Source organism: Corythoichthys intestinalis, chromosome 18 (genome assembly GCF_030265065.1).
Source record: "Corythoichthys intestinalis isolate RoL2023-P3 chromosome 18, ASM3026506v1, whole genome shotgun sequence".
NCBI lineage: Eukaryota > Metazoa > Chordata > Actinopteri > Syngnathiformes > Syngnathidae > Corythoichthys > Corythoichthys intestinalis.
This window is the reverse complement of record NC_080412.1, coordinates 42,657,451-42,671,783: the sequence shown is the minus strand read 5'-3', so window position 1 is coordinate 42,671,783 and position 14,333 is coordinate 42,657,451. Positions and strand designations below refer to the sequence as shown.

The following is a 14,333-nucleotide window of genomic DNA, read 5'->3' as shown; positions in this document are numbered from 1 at the left end:
ATCCATCCATCCATCCATCCATCCATCCATCCATCCATCCATCCATCCATCCATCCATCCATCCATCCATCCATCCATCCATCCATCCATCCATCCATCCATCCAGAGTATGAGGTACAATTCATGTCCATTTAAACTTAAAGGGTTAATCCCGATTTACGCAGAAATTCAGGTTACGTCCGTCACCAGCGTAGGAACGGAACTCGTTTGTAACCCGGAGACTAACTGCATATACAATTCTTTTATAGGTCAATCTGAGGTCAACCAGCCGTCCATTTTGAGTAAAAATGGCAAAAAATTGTGTCAATCGTTCATGCTTCGTTTGTGCTGTAAAAAATTTCGTTCGTGCTGCTATCGTTTTATAGATATTGAGATATTAATTTTGAGTGATGACGTCAATCACAGCCCCTCCGTCGCGACTGGCAGCCAAAATCAAGATTTTTAGCCAGTCCAGATTGAAAATGGATTGCTTTTTTGTAGTCTGAACAGTCATAAAGCACATAAATCCAAGATGCTTCTCAGTCTGAACAGCTCTGATGGGTTTTGACTGTCTGTGATGTCACTATGCTGGATGACGCCATCGTTACCACAGCAACCTGTCAGGTGTGTCAATAACGTGGCCCAGCCTGAACAGGCCCAGACATTATTTGGACACTTGCTAAAAGTAGTGTGAACAGTCACTCCTAAAAATCAGATTAGAGGAGGAATCTTGATGGAATCTGATATGCCTGCCTGCTTACCACAGAGCGACCCAGAGGTTCCCACCACTAATGTCCATACCAACTGAGAAAATCTTAGCCAATCAAATGTGACTATCCCAAATTACCCGTCCTTCCTCATTTCATCATTAATACCTATGCATTTATACTAGGTGTTGACTTTCCCTTTAAACTACTTGAAAAATGTTATGTTGTATCAGCTGCTGCTTGTTTGACAAAATGCTTCAGATCTTGACTTTATATTTTCCTGGCCTGGAGTACTTTAAACAGCCACTGGCAACTACTGTAAGCCGTTTCCCAGGCAACCGTAGAGACAGGAGCATAGAGGTAAACATGACAACCAACCTGATTGGGGACGAGTCGCTGGAGGCCGAAGAAACGGGCTGCGGACTGGACGGCGCCGAGAACATGGGCCAAGATGGAGAACGTGGGGAGTTTGGACTGGAGGATAATGCACTAAAGGATCATGGTAAATGCACACGCTTCAGTTACCAATGTTTATTCTTCATAGTAATACAAACAGAGTGGTATCTTAAATCAGTATTTTTCAACTACTGTGTGAAATCATTCACTTTCACCTAATTGATGTTAATGTTTATCAACAATGAATCCGTAAATGTGCTGTTGTTGAATGTGTGCTGTCCAATGGTCGGTAATGATGCAATACTCTTCCATATCAGTAGTTGTCATTAGATAATTACTTTGTTTAGTGATGCGTAAGAGATAAGAGTGGCATTGGAGCAAGCAGCTAGCTAGCAAAACTTTAACGGTGATGTCAGGGGCGCGGGAAGTGGGGTGCTGAGGGTGCTGCAGCACCCCCTGGTGTTAGGGAGAAAAAAAGTTGTAGTTTATTGGGGGAAGTCAAAGTATTATATTGTACATAAATGTGTAGGGTAACTGTATAATTATAATCTCAAGTTGCATGTTCCACACACTACAGTATGTTATTCAGAGTTCTTACCAAACTGGGATGGTGCCTCGGCTTTTGGGGTTCAACCTAAAAAGAAAAAAATGTTCTTATATAAAAGTACAACAGAATAGGTGATGACCAAACTCATTACAGTACTTTTTTCTCTATATAAATCACGAAATCTGTTAACACATAACCTGTCATTGGATAATTGCTGCAATTTAACTTTTAAGCCATTTAAAACTTTTGACATTCAATCGAACAAGAACTATTGTGTGAAAGTGCTTAGTTCATTTAGTGTATGCAATTGCACTGTTATTTTAACTGGCATGTAACAATGGGCTCTAATGGTGGTCATTTTACTCTTTGAGAAAGTATGTTAAAAGCTGCATAAAATGTAATACTGAGATCGACCAATATACTGGATGGCCAATATGTGGACTTTTTTCAATGATCAATGATGAAGAATTTTGATCAGGCTATGTGGGCAACTGTGGCCGCCGCTAACTGATGGTAGGACCACGGAAGGATCCTGCAGCCGGCTGCTTCAGGGAGATTCAAGCTTGTCTACGGGTCCCCTAAAGGGACATCGACAGAAATAAAGTAACAGTAAGCAATTTGGTACGCACCAGAAACTATCTGGTAAACATTACCGTAATATAGCATTTAAGCTCGCAGACCTTTGCTATGCAAGTTAGCCAGTTATTGCATTGTTGCAATGGCTAACTTGCATAGCAACAGTCCGCTAGCTTAAATACTTTATATTGCTAACATTTACAACAATTGGCTAACTTGCATAGCAAAAGTCCGCTGGCAACGATTGGCTAACTTGCATAGCAAACGTCAGCTAGCCTAAATGCTATACAATGCTAATGTTTAAAACAATTAGCCAACTTGCATAGCAAAAGTCTGCTAACTTAAATGCTATATAATGCTAATGTTAACAACAATTGGCTAACTTGCATGGAAAAGTCCGCTGGCAACAATTGGCTAACTTGCATAGCAAACGTCCGCTAGCCTAAATGCTATATATTTCTAATGTTTAAAACAATTAGCTAACTTGCATAGCAAAAGTCTGCTAGCTTAAATGCTATACAATGCTAATGTTAACAACAATTGGCTAAGTTATAGCAAAAGTCAGCTAGCCTAAATGCTATATAATGCTAATGTTTACAACAATTGGCTAACTTTCATAGTAAAAGTCCGCTAGCTTAAATGCTATATCATGCTAATGTTTACAACAATTGGCTAACTTGCATGGCAAGAGTCCGCTAGCTTAAATGCCATATATTGCTAACATTTACAACAATTGGTTAACTTGCATAGCAGAAGTTTGCTAGCTTAAATACTATATAATGCTAACCTTTACAACAATTGGCTAACTTGCATAGCAAATGTCCGCTAGCCTAAATGCTTTATAATGCTAATGTTTAAAACAATTAGGAAACTTGCATAGCACATGTCTGCTATCTTAAATGCTATATAATGCTAATGTTAACAATTGGCTAACTTGCATAGCAAGAGTCCGCTAGCTTAAATGCTATGTAATGCTAATGTTTGCAACAATTGGCTAACTTGCATAGCGAAAGTCCGCTAACTTAACTGCTATATAATGCTAATGTTTACAACAATTGGCTAACTTGCATAGCAAGCGTCGACTAGCTTAAATGCTATATATTGCTAATGTTTACAACAATTGGCTAACTTGCATAGCAAAAGTCCAAATAATGCTAATGTTTACAACAATTGGCTGACTTGCATAGCAAGAGTCCGCTAGCTAAAATGCAATATAATGCTAATGTTTACAACAATTGGCTAACTTGCATAGCGAAAGTCTGCTAGCTCAAATGCTATATAATGCTAATGTTTACCAGATAGTTTCTGGTGTGCACTAGAAACAATCTGGTGTGCACCAGGTTGCTTGAATTTATTTTATTTCTTTTGATGTCTCTTTAGGGGCTCTGTAGTTTAAAAAAAAAAAAAAAAAATATATATATATATATATATATATATATATATATATATATATATATATTTTTTTTTTTTTTTTTTTTTTTTCTTTTATCTTGCATGTGAGAATATGCAGTATTGCTTTAGCCTTTTAAGGTGTTTACTGAATGATCCTTACACTCAAAATATAACTCGGAGCGTTAGCGTAACATTCATGTTAGCATTAGCTTTAGCATGGTGAGCTCAAACTCTCACTCTCACTAGTTTACATCTCGTCGTGACGTCCTAGTGGGTTTAATTTTCTGAAAATTATGTAATGTTCTTGCTGAGTCTGGATAATCAAAAAAAGAAGTGTGTGCTGCGTTTGTTTGGGAGCAATTGACCGAATTAATGCTTTAAGTTGCACGCCATCATTGTAAATTTGAAGCTGTTAAAGCATTATGCTTTTCATCATCTACGTGCTTTAAAAACAGTATATCAGTCTCAAATATCGGCTGACAAAATCGGCTTTGGATTTCGGTTATCGGCTGATGATTTTAAAAAAAAAAATTTTTTTTATGTATCGGCATCGGCTATTAAAAATCTTATATCGGTCGACCTCTACATAATACACAGTACGTTGAATGAGTGAAAGTTTTCAAGCAGAACCTGGGAAAGCATTGCGTCCATATATCATCTTCAAAACACATTCCTTTCCTCAGCCACGCAGCTTTAGTCTTTCTTTTTGGCGGCTCAAGATATCCGATCCGGCTTTATGCTATAATCAAATCTTTTATTTCATACTCTTAAGGGGGGAAGCGTCTGGAATAATCATAAACATTATAGAAGCTGGATGTTTTATTTCAGGGCTTGATATTTTTTGACAAAAGTTGCCCTCCATACGCTGACAAGCCATCAATCAACAGAACACACCCACACAAACTTCCATCAAGTGTTTACCTCATTTAACTTGCGCTGTATTTGCTGACAGGGGGATGAGAGCATTTTGTATGGGAGCAATGAAAACATACTTTAAGAAAGATGCCAGAGTAGCTCTGGCCGCCACAGAGGTATTTTTCATATATTCCATCCAGACATCCGTCTAACCGTAAAGCCGATTCCAAGCTGACTTTGAGCCGCCGGCTGAGTACAAACTCGAGTGGTCAAGTGGTAAACATTAGCATTAGATAGCATTTAAGCTAGCGGACTTTGCTATGCAAGTTAGCCAATTGTTGCATTGCTGCAATTGGCTAATGTTTCCAGCAATTGCCTAACTTGAATAGTAAACGTCAGCTAGATTAAATTCTATATAATGCTAATGTTTACCAGCTAGTTTATGGTGCGCACCAGGTTGCTTAAATTTATTTAATTTCTTTCGATGTCCCTTTAGTGGCTAGGTAGGTTCCTTTTTATTGTTTTTTGTTTGAGCTTCACATGCTTTTCTTACAAGTTCCATTTAAAACAGATTTAACACTTTATACTGTACATTTTAAATTAGGGTTGTAAAATTATCGCGTTAACGGGCGGTAATTAATTTTTGAAATTAATCACGTTAAAATATTTGACGCATTTAACGCACATGCCCTGTTCAAACAGATTAAAAACAGCACAGTGTCATGTCCACTTGGTACTTGTGTTTTTTTGGTATTTTGTCACCCTCTGCTGGCGCTTGGGTGTGACTGATTTTATGGGTTTCAGCACCATGAGCATTGTGTAATTATTGACATCAACAATGGCGAGCTACTAATTTATTTTTTGATTGAAAATTTTACAAATTTTATAAAAACGAAAACATTAAGAGGGGTTTTAATATAAAAAATTCTATAACTTGCACTAACATTTATCTTTTAAGAACTACAAGTCTTTCTATCCATGGATCGCTTTAACAGAATGTTAATGCCATCTTGTTGATTTATTGTTATAATAAACAAATACAATACTTATGTACAGTATGTTGAATGTATATATCCGTCTTATCTTTCCATTTCAACAATAATTTACAGAACAATATGGCATATTTTATAGATGGTTTGAATTGCGATTAATTAATTTTTAAGCTGTGATTAACTCGATTGAAAATTTTAATCGTTTGACAGCCCGATTTTAAATATATGTATATATATTAATATTTTTTTCCACACAGGATGTATGTGCTACTGCACCTATTCTGTTTTCACACCAATTGAGCTTGTTTTTTCAGACATAAAAAATGACATTTATAACATTTCCGTTGGTCTATTTTCACCTCTCTTTGTTCTTCTCAAATGCCAAACACAAGAGAGAAACATGACAAGACAACACCGTCAGCACGGAAACATAAACATTCAATAACAGCCCCTTCCAGTTCAAGTGGATTTAGCGCTGTTCATTTCTCTATTTTTCGGACTTGAATTGCTGCAGTGATCGATTATTTAAGTATTTGATTAATTTATCAATAAATTTGAATAATTGAGTCATTGGATTAGAAGTATTTAATGTGTTGCAGAATAAATTTTAGAAAATGTACTGAGATTGTACTTTCAAAAGAGCATTAAATTCAATTACAGGGAGTGGGCTGTTGCCTTGTATGACTTGAGAGGCAGACTCCGAAGTCTGACATGGCTAAAGGATAGCTGCACGCTGGTTCGGCCCACATAAGGCTGTAAGTTGTTTCAGCTAATATATGTTTGTGTATGCATTTGTAATTAAGTTTAGAGCTACAGTTTGTGAAGTTACGTGTGAGCAATTTGCTGTGAGAATAGCGTACCGCACGAATGTTATTTTTAGACCGTGACGTCTCATCGAAAAGCAGAAGTGGGACGTTATAGACCCGCCCTCGCATAGAAACATTATATTTCTGCTACTTTTCGCTGGTAATCTTTCAAAAACAAACATTCCGATCAAACACTGCTGCTGTGGAAATTGTAGCACAACTGGAACTTGACTCTAGACATTACGACAAACGAAGAACATTTTCTTCATACATTTCCCGAAACCAAAAACTCAGAAGAAAAAATGTGAAGAATAGATCAACTTGTGTGGAAGTCCAAAAGACAGGTTTAACGCCAGCAAGGTGAAGCCATTCACCTTAATATGCAGTGAACATTTTGTTGGGGGTCATGGTCCTACAGAGCACGAAGAGGTAAGCCAATTTGATATTTTTTACAGTGCCCTCCATAATTATTGGCACCCCTGAAAAAGATGTGTTTTTTAGCTTCTAATATATATATTTTTTAATTCAAATAATATGGGACCTTAATGGAAAAAAAAGAAAAATCCAACCTTCAATACAGGTGCATTCATTCAGTGGGGGAAAAAATCCCACATAAAGAAAAAATTATTTGACATCAAATAATGTGTGTCACAATTATTAGCACCCCTGGTGTTAATACCTTGTACAACCCCCTTTTGCCAACAAAACAAGGTCTGGGGACTGAGATGGCCATGGGAGGATGTCAAGTTCAAAAATAGACCCTTAGGTAAACATTTGTACAATTACCCAAAAATAAGGAGAGAAGACACTCAGTTTTCTTGGCCAAGGAGAGCAAGGAGGGACTAGAGAGAGAAATGCTAGATTACGCTGTATAGTCACCAAAATGGATCTAAAGAAAAACCCTCCTTGCTCTTTTTATTAGGGGTTTGTCCTAACACAGAAGGGTGCCGCCCTAAAGGGAGGGGGAAAGCAAGCTGGAGACACCCATGTGATTTTGGTTGGCTATGAATGAGCATGTAGGTGGAACTAACTAAATACACGTGTGTAAGCAAGGGCACTTAGGTAAAGTGGTCAAAATGACCCAGACACTTCAGTTATGCAATGCTGCAGCCATGGAAGATGTCCTCGAATGGAAGATTGTCCTCGAAAGTCTAGACGTAAGATGCTGAAGATGTCCTTGAAGGTCTAGTTACGCAATGTTGCGGCTATGAAGCAAGGCAGTTGTCATCCCGACCCTTTTAAACACTTTGTAACACTTAAACATTATACCTAGTATAGCAAGCAATAATCATTTACTGGTTATACCAAATAAGAAAAAATATGGCAATATGTATTATGTATGTATTAGGTATATATGCGCACAAGCAAATATTCAATCAACCCTCGATAATTAACTCAACAGAGGAGCTTGATTTTGTGTCCGGTGAACCATTTGTGTGTAGATTTGGCCATATGTTTAGGGTCATTGTCTTGCTGAAAGACCCAGTGACGACCCATCTTCAGCTTTCGGGCAGAGGGCAACAGATTTTGATATGAAATGTCCTGGTATTTCAAGCATTCATGATGCCATGCACCCTAACAAGGTTCCCAGGGCCTTTGGAAGCGAAACAAAAAAGCTCAATCTTGGTCTCACACAAAAATATACACGGTCCCGGGACCATGTGTATTTTTGTGGGGGTGGATCAGTGATGCTGTGGGGCTGTTTCGCTTCCAAAGGCCCTGGGAACCTTGTTAGGGTGCATGGCATTATGAATGCTTTAAAGTACCCTCTGCCCGAAAGCTGAGGATGGGTCGTCACTGGGTCTTTCAGCAAGACAATGACCCTAAACATATGGCCAAATCTACACAGAAATGGTTCACCAGACACAAAATGAAGCTCCTCCCATGGCCATCTCAGTCCCCAGACCTTGTTTTGTTGGCAAAAGGGGGTTGTACAAAGTATTAACACCAGGGGTGCTAATAATAGTGACACACATTATTTGATGTCAAATAATTATTTATGTGGGATTTTTTTACCCACTGAATAAATGCACTTGTATTGAAGGTTGGATTTTTCTCTTTTTCCATTAAGGTCCCATATTATTTGAATTAAAAAAAAAAATTATTAGAAGCTAAAAAACACGTCTTAACCAGGGGTGCCAATAATTATGGAGGGCACTGTATACCACTAAACTAAATTGCGCAATGCATAAACAATCATATTGAATCAAACAAAAACTTACAACCTTATGTCGGTCTTAACAGGGAGCAGCTGGATCCTGTCATGTTAGATGAGTTACGTCATATTAACTGTTGCCACTAGAGGGCAGTGTATCCACCCAAATCAATAAAACTAAATGCAAACACTTTCAAAACAAACCATTACAAAGCCACTCTAAATAAACGAATCCTCAAATCAGCAAAATTTAATTCAAAGTTTTTTTTCTAATCAAATTGCTCGAGTTAATCATTGCAGTATTAAACTTGAATTGATATTGTGGCACTCACAGCGACATAGGACGAATGTGCCGCGTTTCGTGCTCTCCGTCGTTGCTGGTCAGGCTGTGTCTGGGCGTCAGACCTTGGCTTCCGCCGCTACTGCTGCTGCTACTACTGCTGCTGTTGCAGTTGGCCGAGGACAACACTGCCTGCTGTTGCTCGCCCATTCCGGGGTTAATGACGCTGTTCCTCTTCTCACCTGCAACGAGCAATAAACGTGAGACGTGATCATTCAAAAGAAAGTGGGTTACATGATACCTATTTTCATTGTTGATTGCTTAAAGTTCTTGTTGACTCAAAAATTGTCCACAAATGGAAACCAGAAGACGTGAGAAATGAAGCAAGCGTAATTGGTCTCACCCTTGAGAGAATGTGTTGGCGTCTGGAAGAGTGTGAGAGGCCTCTCAATGCAAGATGGAACTTTGCTCTCACTGCTTCTTCTCCTGGATTGGTTGACCTGAGAGTTGGTTAAGCCTCCAACGGAGTTTGGTGGGTCCTTGAATATCTAAATCCAAAAGTCCACAACATCCAGATCAGTGTTGTCACTAACGCGTTACAAAGTAATGCGTTATTGTAATCTGATTACTTTCTTTCAGTAACAAGCAATCTAACGTGTTCATTTTTCCAAACCAGTAATCTGATTAAAATTAGTTTCCTTAGTGTCAGTGTGTTACGATTTTGTAATTGCCTAATAATGTATGTAGAATGAAGAATATTGTAGTGATATACGTAGAGTATTTTGAATAGAAAATGTTCGTTTCCAGGGTAACCGCTCATAGTTACTTCTTGTTTCCAGCGATAGGTTGGTGCCGCTACATGCATGACAGTTTCGTAGTTTGCCGTTGAATCGGCGAGCATTGTTTACATCATATTTGTTTTGCACATCGTTTAGCATCTTTGGGATGTGTTGTAAGTCAGGGTATAAAGTGCTTAGTTGTCGGCATGTTTTGTGGCCAAATTGACTGCGTGTGCATACGGTAAGGGTGTGACAAAATATCAAAATGGTGATATATCGAGATACTTTGTATCCCAAAAGGTTATCGAGATATCGTTTTAAAAAGGTGTCAATATCTAAAAAAATAAATAAAAAGGAACCAACAACTTGCTACCAAAATCTTCCACCATAATAGTGTCTCAGGTAACTAAGGCTGCCATTAATGGTGCTCAACGCCCAATCCATTTAGACTGGGAACGTTCGTTCATTCGAAATAGGGCTGCAGCTATCCATTATTTTAGTAGTCGATTAATTGATGAACTATTTAGTTCATATATTCGAGTAATCGGATAAGGAACATAAAAAAAATTACCTGAACTGGATCTATGTACAACAAAAGAACAATTGGCTAACTTACATAGCAAAAGTCCACTAGCTTAAATGCTGTAAAATGCTAACGCTGTTTTACAATGCTCTTAACAAATGGCTCAGACACATATTCCCACAAAAAATGGCTAAATATATACCTTTAAACTAAATTACGAATGCATTCAAAAAATCATTAGCGCAAAGAAAAACTTAGCTTATGTTGGTCTTAACAGGGAGCAGATGGATTCAGCCATGTGAAATGAGGTAGACTAGAGGGCTGTGTATCCACCCAAATCAAAAATAAATGCAAACACTTTCAAAACAAACCATTACAACGCCACTTTAATTAAACGAATACTCGAAGCAGCAAAATGTAATTTGAATCTTTTTTTCTAATCAAATACTCAAGTTAATCGATTAATTGTTGCAACACTAATTCGAAACCAGAGCATTCGCAATCATTCTGTCCGATTTTCGGGGCATTTACAGGTCACTTGCTGTTCATTTACAGGTTATTTCCTGAGGAGTTTGAATCACTGCCTAATCATTTGGGTGATTCCCAGGTCACTTCCTGTTCTGTAACACAAAATAAACAGGAAATGACCCATAAAATACCCCCAAATCAACAGGAAATAACTGGATTGGACGTCTACTAGAGATAAACTCATTCCAATTCACAGCAGAAACTTGTTTTTCTGTTTCTTAGTTGTTGTAGAAAATCCTAGAATGATTTCCTGACCAATGTATCGATAATCGTTGTATCACCATATCGTCAGATCATCGTTATTGTGAGCTTTGAATCGCAAATCGTATTGTATCGTGAGGTAACAAGAGGTTCCCACTCCTAGCGTACAGCGTACTTCCGGGTTGTGCGCGTGCATTCGCGCCTGCCCCCATCGTTGTGTTTAATGCACAATTCATTTTTGTGTTGTTGATTATTGTGCAGTAAATTTGCAGTGTTTTACATTGGCACTGGTATGCTGCTAACCCTAACCCGAAATTCAGAATTATTGACATTAGGCTTAATCTTTGAGTTAGCGGGGGTTTAATTAGTCGGTGGAGTTTATTTCAACAAATTTCATCAGTTATTTGTTGGTTTCAGGGCTCCGGAGTAGCCCTAAAATGTCAGAAAGGTTCCCACTACGTGTTTGTTTCCATGGTAACTGCTCATAGTTCTTCCTGTTTTGGTCTCGAGTCACACGTATGTTGAGAATGACGTGTGCCAGCGCAGGTGCATATTCGAGCCGAGTACAGTCACCTGTTGAGATGTGCGAGTGAATGTTGATCTGTGTGCTTCCATGAAAGAACGTGAGTATTTTTCCTTCATTCTGGAGGGCTCCAGCGATACGTTGGAATCGGTACATGCGCGGCAGTTTCGTAGCTGCCGTTGCAATGTCGGGTAGTCGTCGCCCCGCTCGTCTTCGCAAAGTCGGCGACCATTTTTTTACATCATATTCGTGTAGCACATTTATTCCGTGAAGTGGCGTGTTTGTTTAGCATCTTTGAGATGTGTTGTAAGTCCGATTGAGTGTAAAGTGCTTAGTTGCCGCCAAATTGACCGTGTGTTTGGATGGCATACTTCCGGGTTGTGTGCTCGCATCCGCACCCGCCCCAACCTTTGTGCTTATTGAAATGTGCAATTCAATTGTGTGTTGCTGATTATTGTGCAGTCAATTTTCATTGTTTTATATTGGCACATATATGCTGTTAAGCCTAAACCCTAACCCGAAATTCAGAATTTTTGACATTAGGCTTAATTTTTGAGTTCGCAGGGTTTAATTAGTCGGTGGAGTTGATTTCAAGAAATTTCAACAACAAAGTTCGTCAGTTATTTGTTAGTTTCAGGGCTCCCGAGAGGCTAAAGTAGCGCGAGTCAATGGTGGTTGAAATGAACTCAAATGACAAATTAAACCCTTGCTAACTCGAAGATTAAGCCTTATGTGAAAAATTATGATCTTCACCTTTGAATTATTTTATCGGAAACTCAATTACATGCATAGACATTTTTCTGTTGTCATTCTTATTTTGAGGCAGCAAAAGGAGAAAAATTGGTAAAAAGTAACTGATAAATTACTTTTAAAGTAACTTAGTTACTTTGATAATAAAGTACCGTATTGGCCCGAATATAAGACAGTGTTTTTTGCATTGAAATAAGACTGAAAAAGTGGGAGTCGTCTTATATTCGCGGTCTAGACATTATAGCCATTCACGACGCTAGATGGCGCCAGATATCATTGAAGCGATGTTCTGTCATGACAGATCTCAGCTACTCTGAAGTTTAACCAGTTTGCATTATTTTATTGCAATGTTTTTCCTTAATCAGATTTGTTTCAAGACTACAGTTACAGTAAGACCTCACTTCGATAGTTAATGCAGTTATTGCAATTTTGTTGTTTTATCACAACAGATTGCTTTATTTATAGAGGTGTACGAAATTTCCGATTCTTAGATTATTCGCGATTCGGCTGTGGAAGATTCGAGAACGATTCACAAACATCCAAATTCCGATTCTGACATGTCAAATAAAGCGTAAGTAAAACACACTCCGCGCGCCGCGCGGTCTTTGGGACGCAATGAGGAACGGAGCGAGAGTAGCTAAACATCATGCTTGTCATTACCTGGCCCCTCGTGTAATGCCAATGCTCAACTCACGGCTCTAGCTCAACTCATGCCGCGAGATAAAAAAACAGCAGCATACCGGACTGCTGCCGACAGCTGCTACAAAGTACGTCCACATAATGGTACGGTAGATATCATATTTATATAGGACTAGATGCAATATAGACTGGGTGGCGTTAGCAGAACATGTACAAAAAGTTAGAAGCGGGCGTTAGTGAACAGCCACCATCTTAAAGCAGTAGACTTCCCTGCTAGGCTGTTGTAGCGAACCTTCCAAGCGAACCTAATTAACTTTTTATCTAAAATACTCCTAAATCGGTAAAATTTTGACTTGAATCTATCATTAAAATAGTTTTAAAACTTTCACATGTCGAAAGTAGACAAAGGGGAAATTATGGAATAACGGGAGCAATTTTAACAACTTTAACGGTTGATTCACAACATTAAATGAATTTATTGAATGTAGTTTAAAGCTGCTGATACAGAATGGGGATTTAAGTATATTATTTTTTATTTTTAACTGTTAACTTGATACTGAAATAGTCGTTTATTAAAGCCTGCGAGGCTTTTTTTTTTTTTTTTTTTTTTGCAGTTTTTGTAACTAATGTACAAAACATTAAAAGCAGCTAATAGCAGGGGGGGATTTGTCATCAATAATCGATTTATAATCGAATCGTAGCCTCTGAATCGTAATCGAATCGTTAAGTGCCCAAAGATTCCCACCTCTATTTATTTACATTTCAAAAACCATTCATTTACGAATGTGATTGCACTTTAATTTACATATTTAAATGTTCAAATATTAAGATTTGAATAATGCAAAATAAGATGCTTTTTCTCTCAAATATATTGTTATGGTCATTTGTTTCGGATGTACTGTAATTATTTTCTGTATAAAAGTTTAATTTGGCGTTCAAAAAGTTTTTTTCAAAATGGAGTCTTGAAAAATAGGGGGTCGTCTTATAATCAGGGCCGTCTTATATTCGGGCCAATACGGTAATCAGTAAAGTAACAAGATTACTTTTTTTTAGGCGTAATCAGTAATTAAAGGACTTTTTCCTAATCTGTGACATCACTGATCCAGATATGCAGTCCATCTAAAGCCGTTGCCTCGCAATCGCCCATTTTGGGTGGACTGTCAAATGCATTATTATCGCTTCTGATTATTCTTCCTATTGTGACCATACAATAATTAGGCGCTTGGGTTTTTTCTTCAATGAACTACCTTTCATCGCATGTACGCCGCACATACAGGTGTGTGTGTTTGTGTGTGTCCTTCAGCAGACAAACAATATGCGTAAGCACAGCAACGTCTCGTTTTCCATTTGTTTTTGTGCTGTTACCATGGCAGCACCAGAAAGCAGCCCAGCTAAAGAGGCGATTGAGTGGAAAGAGTAAGTACCATAAAATAACGCACACTTAAGCACATTAGGCATTGAGCTTTAGCCAAACCAGAAATTCTGCCTCTGCGTGACGTGTCGTTTTCACATATTTGTACAGCTTTTTGGGAGGATTTTTACTCTAGACACTCAAACTACAGTTTTTACCTCCGCAGGTTGGCGAAAGCAATGGAAGCGGAGATTATGTAATCGCTTACGTATCCGTCTACCTTTTTCTGTTTGTTTGAGTTCAAGATAATCCCTTTATTTGATCTTGACTTATCATTTCGAACAGGGGTCCCCA

General features: G+C 38.2%; 1 protein-coding gene across 1 annotated transcript in view; it reads right to left on the bottom strand.

Annotated features, from left to right (window-relative positions):
• The window catches only part of LOC130906162 (rho GTPase-activating protein 26-like), a 164,496-nt gene that overhangs the window by 8,527 nt on the left and 141,636 nt on the right, over positions 1–14,333 (bottom strand). The window contains exons 20-23 of the mRNA XM_057820146.1: positions 9,089–9,233; positions 8,738–8,927; positions 1,681–1,716; positions 1,065–1,175 (exon numbers count right to left, since the gene is read on the bottom strand). Coding sequence (XP_057676129.1) covers positions 1,065–1,175; positions 1,681–1,716; positions 8,738–8,927; positions 9,089–9,233 — 482 coding nt within the window. The remainder of the gene's footprint in view (positions 1–1,064; positions 1,176–1,680; positions 1,717–8,737; positions 8,928–9,088; positions 9,234–14,333) is intronic.